The sequence below is a fragment of the Glycine soja genome, chromosome 9, assembly GCF_004193775.1.
Source record: "Glycine soja cultivar W05 chromosome 9, ASM419377v2, whole genome shotgun sequence".
NCBI lineage: Eukaryota > Viridiplantae > Streptophyta > Magnoliopsida > Fabales > Fabaceae > Glycine > Glycine soja.
In genome coordinates, this window is record NC_041010.1 from 3,821,740 (window position 1) to 3,846,721 (window position 24,982).

The following is a 24,982-nucleotide window of genomic DNA, read 5'->3' on the forward strand; positions in this document are numbered from 1 at the left end:
TATTTCATTGTAAGTTAGCTATTTTAGTGAAATCCTTGAGTTGTGAAGGGATGGAATGTAGGTTTATTATGGAGTGAACCAGGAAAAAATTGTTGTGTGCTTTCTATCTCTATCCTTCTCTCACTCGCGTTTTAAATTAGTGGATGGTCTTTTGTAAAAGTACATTTAAATGAAACCTTTTATTTACTAAAAAAGTTTACTAAATACACAACAAACAATTTGATCTCCTTCTTCTGTGTTCTTTATCATTTAAGTTAAAATATCTCTAAGTATAATATTAAAAATAAATATTGCAATATAAAATATTTAAAATATATTAATAAAAGAAAATGTGTCTATCATATATAATATCTTTATGTATAATTTAAAATAATAAAATAAATATGGTAAATAATAAAATAGTTAAAAGAAACAGTAAAGTATAAAAATATTCAAATAACAATAATAAAATAAACTTATTATCTATCATTATCAATCTCTTATTTAATAAAAGGATAAAAATAAGAAAATGTAATATTTTTATAAAAGGACAAAATAATAAAACACTATCTTATGAGTGGAAGAAGAGAAGCAAAAAATATAACAAAAATCACCTTAAATAAAAGGGTAACAAGGTAACTTAATAAGTATTTTAATGATAAAAATATAAGAAATTAGAAGTTAATATTTTACAAAATGCTAGTTGAAGTAAAATCTAAAAAAATTAGGGGTGTTAATATAAGAAATTAGGAGTTAATATAATTATAAAATTTTAGACAAAAATAAATTATTATTCTAATTTTCTTTTACAATTTTTTTAAAATATTCAGATTAGATTTTATTAAATATTCAGATTAGATTAATTCAATTCCACCCAATCCTTTTATACTCAGAATGGATTGGGTCTAATGTGTAAAAAAAAATATACAAATTTAACCTAACTCAACTCATAAAAATATTGATAAAATTAATAACAAGTTTAATCAAATTTAATTCAAAAACACTCTTAAACAAATGTTACAAACTATTAAAAAAATTATTTATAAAACACTACGTACCAATAAAGTTAATTAAAAAATAATAAATAAATTAAATTATAAACTAACTGAAATAACACATCTAATATAAAAATGAATATTTGAACCTCGATTCCATATATATATATGTATGGATATAATATAATTTTAAAATCTTGTAAATTTACCAGACAGAGGCTTTAGAATTCATGATTCATGACAAAAAGTGTGATGCAATATGTGTATTGAGAACAACTTATACTTTAATTAAAAGGAAAGTAATATTAAAGTAATAATTAGATGTATATATCTTCAAGCATGCATATAAGTTATAATTAGGGAAGTTTGTGCGTTTCAGAAAGGAACCACTACCCAATGAAAGCAAGCGAAAAGGTTCCGTCTACTTTCACTTTAATCATACAATTCAGAACATTTTAATAATCACAATGATCTCTACTTACTTTAATTAAACTCGCTTATCAAACCCTAAATTTTAATAATCATAGTAATAGTAATCTACTTACTTTAACTGGATTCGTTTATCTAACCATAAAATACAACACAATTAATATTAAACTAAAACACCGCCGAAAGAAAAAAATTTGACGTGTATCGATCTTGTTTCATACAGCTCAACAGAATAAAATGGACAAAACGCAAAGGTTTCATTTTTATTTTTATCTAGGTTTACATATATTTTTAGTACCTATAATTTAATATTTTTTATTAAAAATTTATTTATTTTATTTTTAATCTTTTAGAATACTTTAAATAACATTTTTAATAGAAAAAATATTATTTAAAATGTCTTAAAAACTAAAAAGAAACATAATTAATAAAGATTAAAAAAATAATTTTAAAAGGAAAAAAATAAAAAAAATATTAATTACAGCAACTAAAAATATATTTAAAGTTTTTGTTTATTATGAATATGAATTGAACTGTGTATTTTAAGAATTTTGTTATAATCTATATAAATTTATTTACATTTATTTTTATTTGTAAAGAAACTTATTTAATCTACTGTATAAAAAACTTAAATCAACAAGTACGTGTTCTGAATAGTAATGAGTTCAAATCTCTTAAATAAATGATAAAAATTTGAATTCTGACTTTTAATCTGTCGAAACAGATTATATTACTAAAAATACTTCTTATAAATACATTACTTGTAAAACAAAACATTGCTTTCAAAAAATGAAAAACAAAACATTATTATCAAACTTGTGATTCCTTAATTAGTGAGGAGAAAAAGGGAAATTCCTTCTTGATGACAAAGTAAAAAAAAAAAAACACAAAAAAAAAGAATAAACAAAAGGTTTCCTAGAAGTTGCTAACGGTAGATGCAGAGCAGAAGAAACAGAGGAAGCACGCAGTGTGTGTTGTTGTTGTGGTTCCTCTGAGTTCCGAGTGGACTCAGTTACAGAGCAATAATGAGTCAGGAATCGTTTATATATAGCTTCGTGGCTCGTGGGACGATGCTGTTAGCAGAGTACACGGAGTTCACTGGAAACTTCCCTGCCATTGCAGCTCAGTGTCTTCAGAAGCTTCCATCTTCCAACAACAAGTTCACTTACAACTGTGACCACCACACCTTCAATTTCCTTGTTGAAGATGGTTATGGTAATGCCCCCCCCCCCCCCCCCAGGTGACTTGATCCTTAGTTTCTATGAATTACATGTTTTGTGTGAATCAAAGATGAAAGTGGAGTTTGAATTGTTAGTTTTTAGGTGTATTTTTTATCCGCGAATGTTAGTTTGTTAGAATGACAGTTTTTGTTAGCGGAGGGGATCAAACCCGCAAACTTTTCTCTCTTTCCTTCTTCCTTAACCATCCAACTCACCTTATATCTCCTAGTTTTTAGGTGCTGGATCTAGTTTTGAAAATGGATGTGTCACTTTAGGGGGTGGGTTGAGTGAGCATAAAGGTTTCATTTTTGGGGTTTTATTTGACTTTTGAATTGATTTTCCTGTTGGGTTTTGTTTGTTTTTTAATGGGTACTTCTCAAATTTTGTAAGTTAGAATTTGGGTTGTTAAGTTCGAATTAAGGTTTGTTAGTCTCCTATAATAAGTGTTTGATTTTGCCTTTTGGTGACATTAATTATATATAGGAATTAGTAACACCTGATTTCAATGTGCTACTGAAGACTTTGCAAATAATGCTTAATTTTTTGTTTATATAGCTAACCAACAATGCAACCTCTAGATGGATGTGTGTGTGTGTGTGTGTGTTTGTTTGAAATCGGGTGGTTTTACTTTTGGTCAACTTCTTAGATTAAAATCGTTGAGTTGTAGTGCAATGAGCATTTTTAATGCTTTACATATTGGCTTTCTGTAAATTGCAGCTTACTGTGTTGTTGCTAAGGAATCTGTTAGCAAGCAGATCTCTATTGCTTTCCTTGAACGTGTCAAGGCTGATTTTAAGAAAAGATATGGGGGTGGAAAAGCAGATACAGCCATTGCCAAGAGTCTGAACAAGGAGTTTGGGTACACTCATTCTGTTCTCAATCTTTGATGGTGTTTTGGATATGTTAATGCTTGGATAGACAAATTGTATAGAAAGTTAAATCATATGTGTGCTCATTTGCAGACCAGTTATGAAGGAGCACATGAAGTATATCATCAATCATGCTGAAGAGATTGTAAAGCTAATAAAAGTGAAGGCTCAAGTTTCAGAAGTTAAAAGTATTATGTTAGAAAATATAGACAAGGTACTGTATTGTTTAGGAGTTAGGCTATTTTTATTTTTTTACCCTGGTATTCAGTCATTTCCTAGTGCAGTCGTCACTCTGCATCTTGGCTTAATGTATAGTCCATTAGCATTTTTATGTTCTTCACTCTTGAAATCAAGTATGAAAGCAAGGGGTGGAGGGATTTGATTCTGTGAGGTTTGCTATGTTTGTCTGCCGACTTTATTGCAACTTTTGGATAATATCCAGAAAAGTTCAAGATTTGAAAATTTGTAAAACAATGTGAAATGATTGGAGAAGCAGTATGCTTCTATTCTTGCTCCTTCTTCACCTTATTGTTGGTGATGACTTGCAATGACAGTTTGATGAGTATTCTATTCCTGTGAATCTGTCATTATAGAACTATTTTCTCTCAATCAATCATTTTCTGCTCTTTGTGGACAATAAGTTCCATTCCACTATTCAAAACTTGGCAAAATCACAACCTATTAAGTTCTGTATAATTATTAACAAAATTTCCTTGAATTATTCTGTTTGTATCTGTTGCCATAGCTCACGCAATTGCCTTTATTTGAAGTTGTATATATTCTAGCCAGATAGACAATGTGTTGATTGTAATTTTAGACAACATAGTATTATACTTTGACATCTTTATTTTCACTATGTGTTTTCAGGCCCTTGATAGAGGAGAAAATCTAACTATTCTTGCGGATAAGACGGAGGCATTGCGTTCACATGTGAGTAAAGTTGATTTAGGTTAGACATTTTTTTGCTTTAACTTATGCTTTATAAGGCTGAGGACTTCCTAAATTTCAGGCTCAAGATTTCAGAAAGCAAGGAACACAAGTTCGTCGGAAGATGTGGTATCAGAACATGAAAATTAAATTGGTTGTTCTGGGAATATTGTTGGTTTTGGTCTTGGTTATCTGGCTTTCTATTTGTGGTGGATTTGATTGTACAAACTGGCAGTAATTGAAAGTTTCCAGATAGTTTTTTTTTAAAATGATTAATGATGTATAAGGGAACAATTTAGCAAGACAATCAACTGAGAAGGGGGAGTTTGGCAATTGGAAAAAAAATTCTCACCTTCTTTGGTGGTTGATAATGACATATATGTTCTTGGAAATTCTTGAATAGAGGGAGAGGAGAATGCATGTGTGGCTGTGTACCATGTGGCACACACAAAAAAAATGTATGAACTTAATTTCTGTGAGTTTTGAACAACTTATTTGATATTTACTCTCCAATAAAATAGGAATAATTTTTTAAAGGCTAACTTATACTTTTTTTTCTTAATCTTATTTTTAAGATTAATTTTGATCATTTATCTTTTAAAAAATTTATTTTGACCCTTTAGCTTTTAAATTTGAGTCAATTTGGTCATTCTAAAATAATAATAATTTTTTATTTTTGGGATACAATTTAAAATTTTTTATTTATTTTATTTTATTTTATTTTTATTAATTTAAAATTAAAATTTATTTTATTAAATTCACCTACATAAAAATTTTATTTTCTCATTTCTTGCATACCAAATGATGCACTCAACTGGAGATCCTCTCCTTTCTTTGATCTTCTTTCCTTGCCCCCTCATTTCCACACAATCAAACACAAGGTTCACTTTTATTAAATGGGTTTTTTTTTTTTATCTAATCAAAATTGAATTTTCTTTTAAATTAAATTAAATAGTTTATTTTAGTCTTTCATAATATATTTAAAATCTAATATTTAAACTCAAAAAAAGTATAAGCAAATTACTTAAATTTAATATAAAAAGCATGAACAAAATATAACATGAAAGGATGAACATTTTGCGAGAAAACACATTAACATATGAATTACTACAAAAATTATATTTTATTATAATTGTGGTATCTTTCTATAGTTCACTGTTGTAATAATGTATATATCAATATAATTTATTTTTCTTACTCAACTAATATATTTATGTATTTGTTATTATGTTCTCCGTAAAAAATTAATGTCTAAAATAAATTTTTAGACAAATTATTCAGAAATATAATTAAATCTTCACAAGAATATAAAAAGTTTAAGGAATTATTTTTAACTTCCACAAAAGACATTCAATTACTAAAGTTATTTTGAAAATATTTTTAGAAGATATAAATTAGATAAAAATATAATTTAAACAATTGTTATAAGAGTTTAATTTATATATATTTATTGTATAAAATATTTTATATCGTCAATTAATTAGAAATTATGGTTGTTAAAACTTGTAAGAATTTGTAGAACTGATTAATAAATTTATCATATATTATAATTTATAATTAAATAATATTGGGTGAGTTTGGTTAAGTTTTTTTATATATATATAAAAAATACTTAGTTTATATTTAAAAAGCATTTATTATAAAATTTTAGATATTTGTATAAACTTATTTAAAAAACAGAAGCTAAAAATAAGTTAAAAACAACTTATTTGAATAAACTGGTGAGAGTTGCTTATGAAAATAAGCAGATGTGGGAGTGGAATTGGTGAAAACACGAAGCTTGATTTAATGAAATTTTGGATGAAAGTAGCCTTGTTTTTAACAACAGCAGTCGCTTCCGCCATTCTCATCAGATGAGGTTTATGGAGTGTGGGATCTTCATGCAAATCTTCCAGCACCTCATGTACTGGCAGACATGTTAGTGAGTGGCTTTGGCAGCAACGTCGACGATGCTTGGCGCGCGGAAGAAGAGAAAATCTGATTTCGTCTATGAAAAGGAATCATTGATTTGTTGAATACCATTTTACTATACGTTTAATTTTCACAACATGTATCAAACCCGGGACCATGCATTTATGGTTAAATCGCTATCTTATTAGGAGCTTCGTGGCATCAACTGCAAGATTTACCTTTGGCATTGTAGGGGACTTTGTTGTGTAGGATCCTCAGTTTGGTGGATAGCAACGTTAGGATCCTCACAGGTTTGTTATATGATACAATGTTTCTCTGGTGCTGATTTATTTGAGAGGAGGGACTCTAGATGCATGGTGTAAGCATCGTATATTTAATTTGTTCATATATTCACAGTGGTGGAGATTTTGAAGGATAAATCACTTTTTACTTGTATTCCTTGTGAGGGGAGGATATTTCATTTATCTTTCACCTTGTATCCTCTCTTTACTGAATTTATTTGCTTATCAAGAGTGAGAATTAATCAAGAAAAGAAACATATAGGAAGACATGAACAAAGTGTAACAAGTCTTTGGTGTTGTGATGAACTACAATGTGTATGTTTCAGCTACCTAATTATTAGCTTAGCTTGTGTCAACGCATACTATGAATGAAAAGGAATGTTATAGGGTGTTTGTAGTTCCTATCAATTTAAGGCCTTGGATTTTCCAGTGATTTTAGTTTATGTAGTTCCTATCAATTCAACGCATACTATGAATAAAAAGCAATGTTATTTCATGTTTGTAGTTCCTAATTTTATTTAACTTGATATCAGGTTAAAGAGACACATTGATGTGTCTCTCTTTTAAGTTTACTTCTTCAAACTTCAAAGTTAAATATGAAGAGTGAAACATTAATAGCAATACAAATATTAGCCTTTGACATGTGATGATGTTGCGCCTTGGGTCTTGAACATATAAGGTTTTTTTTATGTAATTTTGTAATAAAAAAATACTTATACAATTGGCATACCCAAATAGCCTAAAAATCACTTTTAATTAAAAAAAATGTTTTTTTATAATTATAACCTAACACAAAACTGTTTTTACTGAATCACTTATAAATAAATCATTTTTTTATAATCACTTATTTTAAGACTAAATAAACTCACCCATTGTATTTTTTATATTACTAATGTATAAATTTTTTACTCTCTGTTATTATTTACCGTCGACATAAATAATCTCATGCATGCATGGGTAGAAAGCCTAGTATAAGAAACATATAATGACTAGGTCTTGCTTAGCCATTCTCAAGTGGATAAAAAGTATGTTTGGATATGCATTAAACTGCTTTTTTAAAATAAGTTCCCTTTATACTTGCTTCAAATTTTCACGTCAAATATGTGAGTTCATATTAGACGGACATGAAATCGATCAAATATATAAAAAATTTAACATGACACACAAATGACATCCACTGATCCACTGGCTTCACCATTATTCGATCAGATCGATTGTATCTCCATACACTATACGTACATGCATATTAATAAAAACAGAGACTCATACAAAATACGTACAATAATTAATGTCCCCATCATTTAGACGCAAACAATCAATTATTTGAGCTTGATTAAATATTTTATCAAGTTTAATCATTAAACAGACTCAAATTGGAATCAAACTTATTTATATAAATGAGTCAAGTTTAAGGTTTGAACTTGACATTAATAGTTCATTTATTAGCCTTAATTTGTGAATAGTTCGTGAACAGTTGATTTATTTAAATTAATGATGATAATGTTATTATCCTTTGTTATGTATATATTTATTATGGAAATGTATAAAATTTTGTTGAAAATATTAAAATTAATTTTGGAATTTTTTTATTAATTAATAAGTTATGAATTTTTTATTTACTAGATTATGAAAATGTAATAGTTTTAAAAAAAATTAATTCCACATACCATGTTGAGCACATATTTCTATTTATATATTATCATTTTGTATTAAAATGTTTATTATACACTAAATTGATAAGATTATAAATAATTTTAAAAAGGTACAAAAACATGAAAAATTAATTTGTAAATGAGTTACACAAAAGCTCAAGCTTTATTTCTTTTAACAATTAAACTCAAACTTTTAATTATGCTCCTTTTAAGTAAAGGAGCCAAATTTGAGCAACTTATTTAATTTTTTTACAAGTCAAGTTTAATCATTAACTCGACTTGACACTGATTTTCACACTTAGAAACAAACACCCACCCCATGGTGACAAATCCATAATCAAACACCAGAATTACATGTAGATATAAATCAGAAAATATAAAAAGAAAAGAAACTTCTCTTGAAGAATTCAATTTTGTAGGATGCACAAACAGTGACACACGATAGCAGAATGCCCTACCCAAAGGGCCATGCATGCAGTTAATTCACTTCACACGTCCCTAACTTGGAAGCAGTTCTGGTTCTTGACGATTATGTCATACCTGTGCGTGGCCCTGAACTTGTTGAAATCCCTTGGGAGAGAAATTAGGTGCACGGTGGAGCGTTTGTGGAACTGAAGCAAATCAGGGTCATCGTAGTAACGCCCCCACCCCAGTGAGCTAAGCTTGTGCTCCAACACTGCATAGGAAGTGATGACTTCGTTGCTTGCAGTGTGAAACAGCACCTTCTTCATCACCTTGTGCTCATAGCCACATGGTTTCTCTTCTAGCCTCACCACACCGTTCTTGAAAACCCAAACCTCAGCCATTCTTTGCTTAGAAAACAAGAACTAGAGAGGAAGAACAAAGTGTGTGTTTTTTAGTGTTTGTGAGCTAATGTGCAATGGGAGGAGGGGAGTATGGGGTATTTATATATGCATATGGGTAATGGGTATAACTAAGATGGTGGTTTTGAATTGATATATTTTTTATACAAATTTGCATAATTTTTAATTGCATTGCGGTGAGCCAAAAACTTTTACATTGTGAAAAAATATGATACGATCACAATTATAATCGTAATACGATTGTAGAGTATCAAAATATCTTGAAATTACATTTTACAATTGCAGTTAGTCAAGAGTTTAAAACCATACAAATATGTAATAAAAACTCCATAGCATAAAATATTTATTGGGTACTATAATATAACCATCTATGTGGTTTTCACCCATGCATGTTTATATGACATATATTTAAGTGTTCAATTTAGTAAGAAAAATTAATACTTATAAGAAGAAAAAAAACTCATTATGTCTTGATCTCAATAATAATAAAAAATTCTATTAACTTTATTTTATTTGATGATATAATTTCTAAAATGTTGTTCATTTAATAGATGTTTTGTTTTCAATGATACTTTTTTATTCTTATATCAAAATCAAAGGTTGGGTAATTTAGGAAAATGATTTATCTTTTAAATGAAATAACTATAATTAAATGATTCTAATCATCTTTTTTAAAGTGTAAGCTATTTTTTCCACCTATAATTGAGATTCAAGAAAGTAATTCTTTAAAATTATGAAACTGATTAAGAAATATTTAATTAATATAAATTTAGACAAAAATATGTTCAATTTGTCAACTACTATTTGTCATAAATTATCTTATATATTATCCACCAATTGTAAATATATACATTCTATTGTATACTTATTTATTTTTATGACTGGAGATTCTTTTCAATGCAAGTATTAATTTATCTTTTTAATTGTTTTGCCAAGTTAAGAGAATTCACTTCAAAGAAAACTAGATCACGACTCAATCACTTCTCATTGATGTTTCCAACTCTTTTTGTGAATACAATAATCTTCTTCTTTGAGTTACACATTCTCACAGTGATTACAAGAGAAAAAAAGAACCACACAATGATTTCAGAAAAACTTTCTCTGATTACTAGAACTATCCAGCTATTAATAGTTTCTATTTCTACCAACTACAAACTAAACAGTTATAATAGAAAAACTGTTAAAAGAAATAACAGTTAACTGAATAACTGTTTTACAAAATAAAGGTAAAGGTAAAGGTAAATCCTTGTTGACTAAGTCAATTACTGACATTAATCATATTTAGGAGTATTGTTAGAAACAAAATAGCTTTAAAAAGCTAAAAAAGGACAATTATTTTAAAATAAAAACAAAAGGCTAAAGCCTAAAAAATATTATTATTTTGGTAAAGAGAAAATAACACTGTGATATGAAGATTAATGAAAAACATGGTGGTTCAATACAAGATATATACCCAACAATTTATCTCTTATATAGAATATGAGGTCTCTATAGAGTATAGGAATGCTTGGTTTATAAGTGCAGCCAAGGTGGGTGGGACACGGGGGGAATAGATTTGAAAGAGAACATTTGGAGAGCAGTTATTACATATTTTGACACAGAGAAATGATTACATTAGTCTTAATTGGTCTTAATAGGATTTGGGGGCAATCCTGATTCCCTTCAGCATCTTAATTAGGAGTCCAAAGTATTGTGTTACCCCATTCAAGAGAATCTTTGCTTTGTGAGGAGAAACTTATCCTAGAAACTAAGTCCGAGAGTGAAAGCAAGGTGTGGTCATTTGGAGTGCTGTTATTTTTCGGCTTTGGAAGGAAAGAAACAAATGTATTTTTACGCAACATACTGCTGATTGGCAAAGTATATATTGTTTACGACATAAGCTTTCTAGTGTGGTCATAGCTGAGTTCGTTAATTATCTTCGAATTTCACTTTCTCCTTTGTGCAGTGGAGTTCCAACATTGCAGCGTGCTTGAGTAGTGCCTAAGGAAGCTACATGGATTTGTCAAGTGCAATTAAAGGGGTTAATGGCAAGGAAGGGTGGTTTGTGCACTAGGACTTGGAGGAATTTTGTTTTGGTGGGTATATATAGGCTCTACCATGGGTTGCTTAGGGGTTGAGATATTAATATCTATTAACCTGTGAGCCAAGTGTGGGTGCTGAAACTATGTCTACTGTAAACAATGGTACTTCTGGTGCCATTTTCTGTATTGTTTATAACTATATATACAAGTATTTGCTGATTTTTAAAAAGAAAATGTATACAAACATAATCCAGAGCACGTCTGCACTAGCAAATTAATTAAGCTTATTATTAATTGGCTCCAGATTAACTAGGCCAAAAAATTAATAATCTACCATATCACAAAATTATATCAACAAGTGTTGGTGAAGAAAAACTGTACGTGTGAGCTAGTGAGAACGAGGAAAATATCATTTGGACTTGAATGTGGCTGTGGAATAAGTGTTTTTAATTAAGAAAGTTAAAAGGTTTATGCTCTTGGCACGGTAGACTCAAGTAAATATATACCTTTTCGAAAAAGTTTTTCTATGGTTTGTGGGGAGGATAACAGGAAAGTAGTGGTGTGGGAACAAAGATGGAAGGAATTGATCTCAATTAGTGTGGAAAATTAAATAACATTGTTAATATTCATTAGGAAATTAAATAACATTGTTGATATTCATTAGGACCTCCGTGTGTATGAGGGAGATTTTCCTTGCATTTGTTTTTGTTTATGCTGCCTCATTATTGTTTATGTTAATTGATACTTCCTGCTTAAAGGGTTTTTGTTTGTCTATCTTTTTTTTTACTGAATTTTATTTTGTCTATCCTATTCAATATTTGCCTGCCTTCAAATTATATAATATATAGAATATCTTTATGCACACGTTAATTTCTACAATAAGGAGAGATTGATATCTTCACCTCCTTAATTAGTGGCTAAGAATCCGCGTAAACTAAAGCTCTAATATTCCACCAGTGGAATGCGAGAGGATAGATAGACTAAACAACACCTATACATTTAATAGCTAGCCTCATTCATTAATTGGTTGGTGTCCCATTAAATCTATCAAAATATGTTAATAAGGCTTAACAACATTTGGGTTAACAGAAATCTGTAGTTTAAAAAACAAATTAATCTATTTATCCACAAATACTGCATAAACAAATCTATCATAACTGTTGATTTTATTTTAGAGTAAACGGAAATTTAAAAATAAGTTAACCTATCTATCCGCTGATCAAGCAAATTAATCATGTTTAATCAATTAGTAAATAATCTGTTTCCAAAATTAACTCCTGATAGTGTATGCAAATCTTTCTCCAGAAACGTCTATGCATTTATCCAATAATTTGTTGTGGAAGGAATCCTTGATCAACAGCAAGTCATTTCAAGTTTTTTGTGTGGTTTGATGATCTTAAAAATCCATGCGGCACACTTGGTTAGAGGGATCCAAAAAAATTAAAAAGGTTCATATATATGAATTAGTATTGTGTAGTATTTTTTCTATATTATTTTATGTTATTTTTATAACCAGGTAAAGAATAAAAAAATTAAAACTAAAAGTTAATATATCGATAAACAACATAAATATATATATGTTTTAATATAAAATTTAGAAAATTTTCTTTGAGTGGAGCCAAATATAAAAATTAAAGTAAATTAATTTTTAATTTAATATATTATATTTAACCAACAACTAAAAAACTTATGGCAATTTATCACATATCACAAAATCCAAAATTATATAAATGAAGCAAAAGATATAAGATTATAATATTGTAGAGGAATAAAAAAGATTTAGTTTTTAAAATTTATTATAATAATTTTAATGTTGAAAATATTTAAGCTTAAATATATTTTTATCTTTAACAAATTTTTAAATTTTATTTTTGATTCTTAATATTTTTTAAAAAAGTTTTTGGTCGTGATAATTTTAAAATATTGTTTTTGATCATGCATGTTGGGATATATCTCATTTAAAGTGATGACATATTGGTTAAAAATATAAAATAACTCAATTTTGGGTGGTTGAAGATTTAAATTATATATAATTTTTGGCAGTTGATGATGGTGTGAGGGAGCTGGCCGAGGGTTTTGTTGTGTTTTCAATGTTGCTTAACAAGTTTCAGGGATCGCCATGGTGTGAAGGAGAGAGGAGAATGACGAAAAGGACAGAAGAAATCTACGCCGTTTTTGCCATCACCGATTTTGGCTTCGTGCAGTGACGAACAATGGCAACTAGTGGTTGGTGGCACCAGGGGTTGCTAGAATAGGAGAGGAAGAAAACAATGCCATGGTGTGAAGAAATTGGCTTCCATCCTTTTCCCAGTTATTCCTGTTTCATGTTGTGTTAATATTTAATTTTATGATTCAATTTTAAAACGGTGTGAAAAAATAATACAAGGATAAGTTAAAAAGGGACAATAGACAAATTAGGTTCATGGTGGTGTGAGGAGTGCACAATAATATTGTAAAGATAAGATCTAGTTATTATTTGTGGTGCACTGTAAACCATCTATAAATTAACATGATGCAACGCAGTTTTCGTCTTGTTATTTATATATTTACTATCTAAATATGTAAAACATTGTTGGAAAATTAAGAGAAAGAAAGAAAAATATGATACTATAAAGAATATTATAAAAATTATGAGAACAAATATAGTATTATAATTCTTTCACATAATTTATGGGAAAAGAGTTTATTTGGATGATAACACAAGAAATAATAAACTTTTCTCCCCATCAAACCAAATCTTTGTGTTGAAATCGTTTAAAATGATTATATATGAATCATATCCTCTTGCAACTTTCTTTCCAGTTATATAGGGATTGGATTAGCTAGGTAAGTGGCTTCTATTAGTTCTATATTGTACTAGCTATTGTAGTTGCAATTGTTATCAGCATTTCCCTTATGGCTAACAGGCTAAGAATCCATTTAAACTAATTAAGCTCTAGTATTCCACCAGCCACGGAATGAGAGATCGTAAGAATACCTGTACCAAGGGTGATAAAAACTAAAAACCCCTTCTATGATCTCAAATACAGTATCAATACTCAAATAAAAGAAAAAAAATATCAAAACGGAAGAAATAAAAATGGAAACGACATCACAATTTAAGCTCGATTAATAAGTCTATTAGGACGACTCTTGGGTTACAAGTGTGAGGTGAAGTCTTCTATCGGGTAGAAGTGGAAAGGTTGAGCACCAGATAAGTGAGGAGAAGACGTATAAACCTGAGACTTAAGGTTTTGGGTTAGAGTGTGGTGTCAGGTCTCCTTATGTGATGGCTCATGGTCCATAGGTGTACCCCTCAAATCTCCCCAACAACGACTCCCTATGTAAAAAGTATTTCTTTCGCTCTTTGATAAAAATCAAAAGGTTCTCGAATTCAAAAGTCAAAGAAAAATTATGTCACATAACTAAGTTAATATCAAATTCCACCCAAGACTTAAAAGCCATACTTAAACCTTTATTAACTAATTAGGCCCATGACCCAACAAACTAACTAAATAATGCAACTAATTGAACTAAAAATTAGAACCTAGAAGCTTAGGATGGCCCAACATCAAGGAAGCACAATCTAAGCTAAGGTTCTAATTATAAAATATAGTAAAAATTACAAAAATTCAACAAGGTCCAATACAAAAATTATACAATTTCATAATTTAGTATTTTACTCTAATGAAGCCTCAAGCCTTTTTTCTAGATCTCAATCACTATTCACTCATGGTGGTTATTTTTGTCTCAAAAGTGGTTAAGAGTAAATGAATGCATATACAATTATCAATATGTATTAGTGACACTAATGGTTAAATATGGTTCACAAGTGGAGATGACAATAAGGTATAGTGAGAACTGTAGTAATTGTTCGCTACTGGCCTTGCCAGATAACTATGCTCTCGCCCTTATACATGTACAGATACTTTGACAAGCTTTTTTTTTTTTTTTTAAGCAATACCTGTTAAGTTGATATCCATATTTTTTTTTTAATATCCGCATTTAGCCGTTGATATTTACTAATAATTAAAAAAATAACTTAAAATATTTTTTTAAAAAAAAATACTTTAGCTATATTGTTATATTTATTTTGACAATTTCTTTCAAAGAAATTGTTTAAAGGTCAACTATTTTTTTTCAAATATTCCACACAATTATACCAATAAAGATAAGATATTTCACAAGTAATTACAAGTATATATATATATATATATATATATATATATATAATCATGCACCTGCTTGATCATCTGGCCAAATTCTCAGTATGTTTGTATCACTAAAGATTAAATATGTCTCATAAGTGATTAAATATTGTTTACGGTTATTTGTAAATAAACACAAAAGTAGTTAATTATTTGAGTTAAGACAGGATAGACAATTTCCAACCATATTATTTTTATGATTTCATTTTATATATGACGTTTAAGGTATTGGTATATTATTAAAAGGTGTAATTAAAATTTTGAAATTCATAAAATATATTATGTAAGCTTTTAATATACCCTTTTTATCTCTCTGATTAATTATGAGAATTGAAAAGAATAATCCTAATATCGGTTAAGGGTACTCAATGAAAATAATACTTAATACTTGATTAATTTTGTAAAACGGTAAATATTTTTTTTAAAAAAAATATTTTTACTAAAACGTAATATAAAATTAAATAGATGGAGTAATATAGTTTTTCACATTCAACTCTCTTATTTATGCAAGAAATTTTAAAATCCTAAACTTTGAAATAGAATGTGTACAGTGCAAAGTTCATGACAAGACACGATGTCCAGTTGTTTGGTCCAGTCAAAAAGGCAAATCATTAGAGGACAGAGGGAACTAATTTGCTGCCATTCTTAACGGATAGGACATAAGTAAAAGGAAAAAAAAAAAAAATACACAGAGCTTCTTCTCCATTGCTCGATCCTTTTGAGCTTCTTCAACATAATAAAGCATGAAACTGACCACTCAATGAAAAAGAGCACCTAGCCCATTCAAGAACAGAATGGGCTTAAGGTACCACACCCACACCTTCCCATGATTGATGAGACGGCAAAGCTAGCTGTAGAATTTATCTTCACTTCCATTTGATGGACTTTTTCTTTTTGTGGTGTTTAATTACCATATCTCCTATGGAATCCTTGGATTTTAATTTTTGAAGATTTTCAATTGGTTGAGAAGGGCACTGAAAGAGGAGTTATAAAATTAATTAGGTGGTTGAAGGAAAAAAAAAAAAAAGAAAAAATATATCATAAATTTGAAACTCTTTTATGAGTCAAAATTTACAATTAATATTTATCAATAAAGAAAATAAAAAAGGATGGGAGGTACAGAAAACTTGGAGATCCATGTGATCCAATTCCAACCTATGGGTGGGGCACATGTTACTGGGTTCAATGAATGGTATTGTTTGCATAATATCCAATTGGGAAAATATTTTCCGGTATGGCAGGTTTTCAATAGATACAAACCAAAGATTCTTGCTTTCTTTTTTGCAGGTACAGAATGTAAAATGTACCACTGACATTTCAAATCATTACTAATGGGTGGATTCGATACTATGTTGATGAGAAATGCTTCTAGCCATTCACATCATGCTATTTTACAAATAATAGTTTTTTTCCAGTAAAATATATGTAATATAAAACAATAATGATTGGTTAACACCTCTATTCTAAATAAGACAAGAGGAAAAGAAATAAGGCAAATGACTAGAGAAAATAGGAAAGAGAGAAATAAAGTAGATAAAAATATGTGAAAAATAGTGTAAATTTTAAGAGTTTATGGTTTGATAGAAATAAGAAAAAAAATATAAATATAAAAAAAGGTTGTTAATCGAATTTAAAGGAGGTCAATTGATTGTAGATATAAACAAAAAAAAAAGAAGATAATCAATTATATTGTCATATGAAATTTGTTGTTAATCGATCTTAAAGTGTGATAATCATACGTTTAGAAGTTAAAAGTGACAATTAATTGTAGTTCATGTTAATTGATTATCATAAGTTTTGAAGTTATTACCTATGAGTGAAGAAATAAAAAGGTACGGACTCACACCTTGTCATATTTTTCTTTCTTTCTGTTTTTACATTGTCAAAAGATGGAGATTTCCCATATCCACATCATTTCTCTGCTTTCCCTTCTCTCCTCCCACCATTTTATCATACGAAACTAATTGATAGGAAAAATATATATGTATAATAGGTTATATAATGAGATAGAAAAATGTTTAGACTTTAGAGTAAAAATGTGCACATCCTCATTATCATTATTATTTATAAAAGGAGGCCAAAGCATGAAATTAGATAATATATATATGGGCAGGCTTATAATTTTTAAAATTTAAAAGAAATCATAAAACAAACTGTGAAAATAAAAAATATCCTAAAATTTATATAATTCTCATGATGTACAGCTCTTATAATTTAATTAGTACCATTCAATAAGATTTATATTATTTTATGATAATTATTTTAAAAAACACATCTTAATTTGGTAGCAATATAAAATTTTGTACAGTATTTAAACACATTGTATCAAACTTAAAGATTAAAGAAAACGGTTTTTTTTTAACATAATTCCTTTGGACTTATTTTAAGTAAAAGTAGAATACATACATGTTTATTTTTTATTAAAAAAAGTATTTATTGTATAAAAATATAGTAAATATTTTTTGTTTATTTTTGGCTACTTAAAGTCAATCTTAAAAGTTGATACTAACATCGATCTTCAATAACATCTTTTCAATAAGATACGAGAAATATAGATGAAGCAGCCCGTAAACTTTTCAATTCAATTGATAAGAATGTCATCATGAATGCATTCACGTGTTAACGCATGTCGAGTGCTGGGTTTGATCCTCTTTTAGTGTATTCTCATCCCTCTTTATGTTAAGCACATATGGGTCTCAATTCTACACCTTAAATTTAAAATTCTCAACCTAAATTCCAACAGTGATTTCTTACTTTAAACATACGTCGATCATAATTAAAGAAGTCTTTGCATTGCACCAGTTTATATAGAATGAATTATACTGCCAAGTCGACACAAGTTTTAGCAATTTTTTTAATAGATAATTAGATTCATTAAGCATGTTGACAAGTCATAATACACCAGTCACCTAAAATATAATTGATTTTTTTAAAAAAAATATCAGCACAAAAAAGCTAGCTAATTTTTTTAATAAGAATAGAAAATCATAACACAATAAAAAAAAGCTATTTTAAATAATGTGAATCATAGATATTTATAATGAAAAAGATAGGATTCCTAGCTGAGACCAAGTCAAAGGATAACTGATACATAATCTAAATGATCAAGTCAAATAAAATATTTATTTTAATGAATAATTATAAATTTAAGAAAATTATTTAAATTTAATTAAAGAAAAATATTAACTTTTGAAATATCAACAAAATATACGATAATCTCTCACATGTTTCAAAATGTAAAATCCAATTTATTAATCTCTAAATCTTAAGAAATTAAATTCGTGGTTTTCGATTAGAGGAATACCTGACTTCATAAAGGGGGCGAAAAAATACATATAAAATTTATCTTTGATAGGGATAGAATTTATCCATTAAATAGATTTGAAATTGGGTCTGAGTATTTATTTGCAAAAATTTATAAAAATAGGTAGATGATCGGTACGGATATTTCAATATTCACACCATATATATATATATATATATATATATATATATATATATGAGTAGAAAACAAACTATTACTAGTGTAAATATTATGGGTGATCTCTCTAAAATTGCGGTTTTTGATTCCTATAAAATAAGTGAATTAATTTTTATTTTTTTGTTCATCCCTCCAAAATTTAAAATCATTGTTTTTAATCCTAGCATTCATTTTAAGAGACATACATAACATTATTTTATAGCTAAAAAATATTTTAAGAGTTACATAAAAAAAAATGTTAATATAACATTTTGCATACACATTGAAAAGAAAAGGAGATATGATATTTTAAAAAGAAAACTTTATTAGACGAGATATGATACGCTTGCTCCAAAATTATTCCTTCTGCCAAAAATTTTTTTGGTACCAGAATACATTAGTAAGGTGACTCATTATTTTTTAGTAAGATTTTTTCTATCAATTAATCATGTTATTATTATTTTTATTTATAATGTTCAAATTTAAAATCTTATTTAAAAGAATTAAGTCTAATATTATTTATGTAGGGATGATAAATTAAGTAAGCAAATTCGAGTTATTTTTATGTATCTCATCACTATTGGAAAATACCCAAGTCCCACCTCGGCTGCCTCAATCCTTGAAGTGCGGCTTATATATCTGTTGGACAACTTCACTTAATAACAATTGGTTTTAAGATGAAATTTAATATGGTATCAGAGCTGCGACGAGTACCCACCATTAGAGCAAACTCTAATCTTGGGACCATGCTTCTGCTAGTACTCATTTGGACAATTTCACTTAATGTCAATTAATTTTAAAATGAAATCTAACAATCACTAGTCAAAAACGATTGGAGACAAATTGACATACTTGTTAATAGTGAGTTGAAAATCCTAATCTACCTACTTAGAAGTGGATTGGTAGAATGATCCTTAAAATAATGAAAAAGAAATAAAGAAAAAAAAATTAAAGAACTTAAAATATATCAAGGATTTATTTTAAATTTTATTTTAATATAAATTTAAAAATAATACAAATAGTCAACCTGTCTTTTGTCTTTTGTTGGTTCATCAGGTTGAGGGATTAAATAGTAGAAACTAATATAGACTGATAGGTTGAATAATGGAACTCAATGTTTCTTGTTTAGCTGACTAGCGGGTTGGACCAAGGCCCATATTATCCTTCCTGTGGGAACCAATGACTTATTGAAAATTTCAAAAGAGAGAGAAAAATCAAAATCTCTTTTTTTTTGTGTGTGAAAATGAAAAAGAGCTCTTCCTTTCCATACACGCGGGATACCCACATGCTTACTTGGATTGCGGCTTCAGAGAAAAGTCAACTTTACAACAATAGAACCTCTCTATCCCCTCACGTGACCCTTTTTCATTCTCCCCATACCTCTCGTCATCACATGCATCTTGCTTCACCCTCCTCCTTCTCACCCATTTTCTACTGGATTATATATCCTTTCAGAGGGATATAGTATAGGATTTATGATACAAACTAAAATCATTTCTCATTACCTCAAGTTTTTCTTCTTGCAACAATAAATGCATATTTTTATTATTTAAAAATGGATAAGTGTAAAAGCCGTAATAAAAAGGATAAATATCATTTACCTGTTATAATTTTATTATATAATTTTGTTTGTGATCTTCGACCATGCATCACGCATGACACAAACTTGATAAAGAAAAACCGAATCCATCCCATCAGCAAAACCAAATTTCTAATGTACAGTCGATTTCCTCGTAGAAAATGATGAAAGAATCAAATAAAAAAGAGATCCAAATACATGGAATGCGATTTATACTAGCCCAAATTAATTCTAACTGAAATTAGAAGTACGTGCATAGTCTGGATCCTCCCATATTATTTAATACTAACACCATAATCAACTGCTTATGCTAATTTTAAGCATTTTTATTATTACTCATGAAATTTTTAGCTTATAACAAAAGCACCATATATAATTAACACCATGAACTTGTTCTGAGAAATAAATTCACAAAGCAAAACCTTAATAATATGAATACCCAACACCCAAGTATAGGAAAACTCAACTTTGAAATTAGAATGATGATTATAAAGATTTACATCACGACACACAAATGATCACATCCCCTCCTCAGGCTTTGATCACGCTTCTCCGATCGATCAGACCGTAACTCTATACATAAATATTAATCATACCACAAACTCGATCATATACAAATTACACAAATTAATGTCCCCATCATGTAGACACAGACACTCACCCCCCAAGGCCAGAAATCCAAAATCATCAAACCAACATTACTTGTAGATATAAATCACTCCCAAGAATTCAATTTTGTAGGGTTACCCTGCCCAATTTGGGTCATGGATAGTTTTTTTTACACACCCCCTTATTAAATGTCCCTAACTTCGAAGTAGTTCTTGTTCTTGACGACTATGTCATACATGTGCATGGACCTGAACTTGTTGAAATCCCTTGGAAGAGAAATTAGATGCACGGTGGAGCGTTTGTGGAATTGTAGAAGATCAGGGTCATCATAGTAACGCTCCCACCCCAGTGAGCTAAGCTTGTGCTCCAAAACTGCATAGGAAGTGATGATTTCGTTGCTTGCAGTGTGAACCAACACCTTGCGATCTGAGCCATGGTTCTCCACTAGCCTCACCACACCGTTCTTGAAAACCCAAACCCCAGACATTTCTTCTTAGATTTAATTAGAGGCACAACACAAGTGTACCAATTGAAGAAGAATAAGAAGTAAGAACAAACACAAAGTGTTGTGTGTTTAATTTTGAGTGTTTTTGTGAATTAGTGTGCAATGCGAGATGGGGAGGGGAGTATGGGGCATTGATGTATATATAGTGGTGATAAATTGAAGTAATGGGTAAGATGGGTTTTTTATTTTTTATTTTTTTTTATAAAATGTAGAAATATGTAATAATTAAAAATTATATGGTGGTGATAAAGACAGTATATTGAGTATAGGGATGTTTGGATGTGAGTACAGCTAAGGTGGGACCCACAGGGGAGAGGGTACTATAAAGTATAAGCTTTTGTATATACATTTGGAAGAGGGGGGTGTTTGAGGGGCTCATTTCATCACCCGTGGTCTTAATCGGATTGGGGGAATCCTGATTCCCTTAACCATTTTGCGGAGTACAAAGTTTTTGTTACCCCACTTTAGAGAATCTTTGTTTTTATAAGAAGAGAAACTTATTCTAGAAACAAAATCGCATAGTTAGTTAATGATAATAAAATAACTTGGTGTGTGAACATATATACTACATGTCTACATGCACACGCCACTTTCTGCTTACCAACTAGTTGTGCAAATATATATAAATAATATAAACAAAGATAGCTGGGAACATATTTGTGCATGAAATATAGCAAATTAAGCTCATTATAAACTAATTGGCCCGGGACTAGCGATAATGAGGCCAATTAAAAATAACCTACCATCATAGTATCACAAATTCGTATCATTAAGTATTGGTGAAGAAAAATTCAATGTGCGGGAGAATGTGGGAAAATATCATTTGCACTTTGGATGTGGCTGTGGAATTAGTTTCTTTAAGAAGGAAGGAGGATGCTCGAGGTAGACTCTAGTGAATAATATGCTCTTTTGAAAAAGTCTTTCTATGGTTTGTGGGGAGGATTATCAGGTACATAGTGGTGGTGGGGGGTGGGGACCGAAGATGAAAGAAATTTATCTCAATTAATTCTGATCGTTAGGTGTGGAAAATAACATTGGTGATTTTCATTTGGAGAAATCCGTGTGTGCCACGAGGTTTTCCATGCATTTGTTTTTGTTTATATATGCTGCCTAATTGTCTAGGCTAATTAATAGACTATCAGTTACTTTCGGTATATAAAGGGTTTTTGTTTGCCTAACTAGTGTTGTCTATTCAATCACCAGCCTTCAAATCATACTATATTATATAGAAACATCTTTATTCACACGTTAATTTAATTCATATAATACTTTCTACAATAAGGAGAAAGATAGAAAGAAAAAATGTGAGTAAAATATTGTAAAATTTATGGGACTGCAAGAAAAAAATACATAGTTTTTGGGAGAAGAGGTCAATGGATGATAACAAGGAATAATAAACTTTTTTTCTCCCCATCACACCAAATCCTTATGTTGAAATCGTTTTGAAAATGACTATATATGAAACATATCCGTTTGCAGCTATATATAGGGAATGGATTAGGTAGGTGGCTCGTTTACTAGCTATTGTAATTTAATTTCATTGATATCTGCACTTATTCCCTTGTGGCTAATAATTCGTGTAAACTAAGCTCTAATTAATGTTCCGCATATCAGCAGAATGAAAGAAGATAGACTAACAATATCTATAAATTAAATTGAACTAATAGCTAGCTAGCTTCATTCATTAGTTGGTGTCCCATTAAATCTATCAAAATCTAGACTCTAATTTAACCATGCAGTACAAGTACTGTTTATTGCATGGCGGTTAATTACTCTTAGAGTAATTAATAAGACATGCACGTGCATCATTAATTAGAGTCTTACGCCAAATCGAATCGTCTTTTCTATGAACATGCACAAAAAAGTTTAACTCCCCATTCTTCATATAAACCTTGTTAACTTGGGATTAACAAATTAGAGAATAGAATATTTTATAATAATGGATTAAAAATTATGTATTTGTGTGGTATACAAAATTTTAAATTGGGATTATGTTCTCAGTTATGAATATACTTTCTAAATTATTATGATATTGCAAAAGAAATATAGTTAAAATAGGACTGATGGAGTTATATATAATTGTACAGACTTCTAAAATCATGATATTGCAGTCGCTATTATGATTACAGACCCTAAATTAAAACCCTTATATATATATACTTTGAGAATTCAAGGATGATCCCAATAGAATTTTCTGGAATAGAAAAAATGTGCATAGAGGTGGCAGCACAACTTGAGGGTGAATAATAATAGTGGTGCTAGATTCCAACTCCTATCCCACCCAACCAAATCAAAGTTGAGCCATCAAACTTGTAGGACTTTAGGACACACATTCTCTTCAACGCAACACCTTTGGTCGTGACTCTGCATCAATTAGCCATCTCCTCCTCGTGCCACACGGTCCCTGTGACTACGATGCTTGCCTATATACGACCCTAATTTTATTAATTTTGCCATGTGTTGTGACCAAGATTTTGATGGGGGCTTCTCCTTTAGTCAATTCAGCTTAAATTCCTTTGGGTGCCCCATTGGACCACGTGAGTGTTTTCAATTTTGTAATGTTCCGTCAATTAATTAGTTGATAACTCCATATAATTCAATTCTCCTATAAATGCAAAGCTATATAAACAAATTGCCATCTAAATTCTCAATAAGGATACAGCTGATAGGCACTAACTAAATTGTATAATTTGATTGCTTGTTTCATTCATTTTCAATTTTGTTTCACGTTATTATGATATTTCTGATATTAATTACCATATATGCGTCCGTCAACAATACTTAGACAGTAGACACATTTTAATAAATACTTTAATTGTGTATTTATTTAGTTATAAAATTGTCAAAATATATTTTTTTTTTAAAAAAACTTTAAAATGTCATAAATCAGCTTCTTCAAATAATTTTTAAAAAATTATTCCAAATCCAAAACGCTTCCTTAATAATCTAAAAAACATTTAGATTGAAAGTAAATTAGAACCCTATCCTGTTTATTATTTTTCAGTAACCCTAGCAAACTAATAAAATCAATTGTGAGGCTAATGACGTAAACAATTGGTGGCACCAAAACTTGTTTCAGCCACTCACAATAGCCATCTCCCTCAGACAATAATTCTAAATATCCAAACCAAAATTTTCCATGTTGAGCTTTCTTGACAAGCTATGTCAACATTACCCATTACTTTTGTGATTTTGCCCATATTTATTTGTGCAATAAAGTTATTTGGAGAACATATGCTTAGCTCGAAAACAACAACCTTTCCATAAATGCTTCTTTTAATCCCGTATAACATTGAGAATCATAAAGGGTTGGCTCCACAGCAAATGGAAAACATCCTCCCCCAGCACATGTTTGCTACAAGCCCATGTGATTGTCCCATAGAAAAGCCAAAATCCTAGTCCTATATTTAACAAAACAAGATACTTGCTCGTAACGGCATCCTTCATACTACATATCTTTCCATATTAGCCTCTCCTTTTAAAAGAAGGGTTCTAGTCACTAAAGAAGTTGCTAGTTAGGGTTTTGGGTCGTAT

General features: G+C 29.4%; 3 protein-coding genes across 3 annotated transcripts; 1 reads left to right on the forward strand and 2 right to left on the reverse strand.

Moving 5' to 3' along the window:
• Nucleotides 1-2,313: 2,313 nt before the first annotated feature.
• On the forward strand, nt 2,314-4,932 carry LOC114425529 (vesicle-associated membrane protein 724-like). Its single transcript, XM_028392473.1, has 5 exons — nt 2,314-2,618; nt 3,341-3,482; nt 3,586-3,706; nt 4,360-4,422; nt 4,502-4,932. The coding sequence occupies exons 1-5, from the start codon at nt 2,429-2,431 to the stop codon at nt 4,655-4,657; spliced, it is 672 nt and encodes a 223-aa protein (XP_028248274.1). The 5' UTR covers nt 2,314-2,428; the 3' UTR covers nt 4,658-4,932.
• Nucleotides 4,933-8,405: 3,473 nt separating this feature from the next.
• LOC114425552 (flowering-promoting factor 1-like protein 3) lies at nt 8,406-9,125 on the reverse strand. The gene has a single exon (XM_028392496.1). The coding sequence runs from the start codon at nt 9,067-9,069 to the stop codon at nt 8,752-8,754; it is 318 nt and encodes a 105-aa protein (XP_028248297.1). The 5' UTR covers nt 9,070-9,125; the 3' UTR covers nt 8,406-8,751.
• Nucleotides 9,126-20,785: 11,660 nt separating this feature from the next.
• Nucleotides 20,786-21,570, reverse strand: LOC114367023 (flowering-promoting factor 1-like protein 3). The gene has a single exon (XM_028324094.1). The coding sequence runs from the start codon at nt 21,428-21,430 to the stop codon at nt 21,128-21,130; it is 303 nt and encodes a 100-aa protein (XP_028179895.1). The 5' UTR covers nt 21,431-21,570; the 3' UTR covers nt 20,786-21,127.
• Nucleotides 21,571-24,982: the final 3,412 nt, after the last annotated feature.

Excerpts from the sequence above, each read along its gene's own strand:
- LOC114425529 (XM_028392473.1), top strand. The coding sequence starts at position 2,429 with ATGAGTCAGGAATCGTTTATATATAGCTTCGTGGCTCGTGGGACGATG. Across the intron at positions 3,483-3,585 it reads AGTCTGAACAAGGAGTTTGG|ACCAGTTATGAAGGAGCACA; the intron begins GTACACTCATTC and ends GCTCATTTGCAG. Across the intron at positions 3,707-4,359 it reads TGTTAGAAAATATAGACAAG|GCCCTTGATAGAGGAGAAAA; the intron begins GTACTGTATTGT and ends ATGTGTTTTCAG.
- LOC114425552 (XM_028392496.1), bottom strand. The coding sequence starts at position 9,069 with ATGGCTGAGGTTTGGGTTTTCAAGAACGGTGTGGTGAGGCTAGAAGAG.
- LOC114367023 (XM_028324094.1), bottom strand. The coding sequence starts at position 21,430 with ATGTCTGGGGTTTGGGTTTTCAAGAACGGTGTGGTGAGGCTAGTGGAG.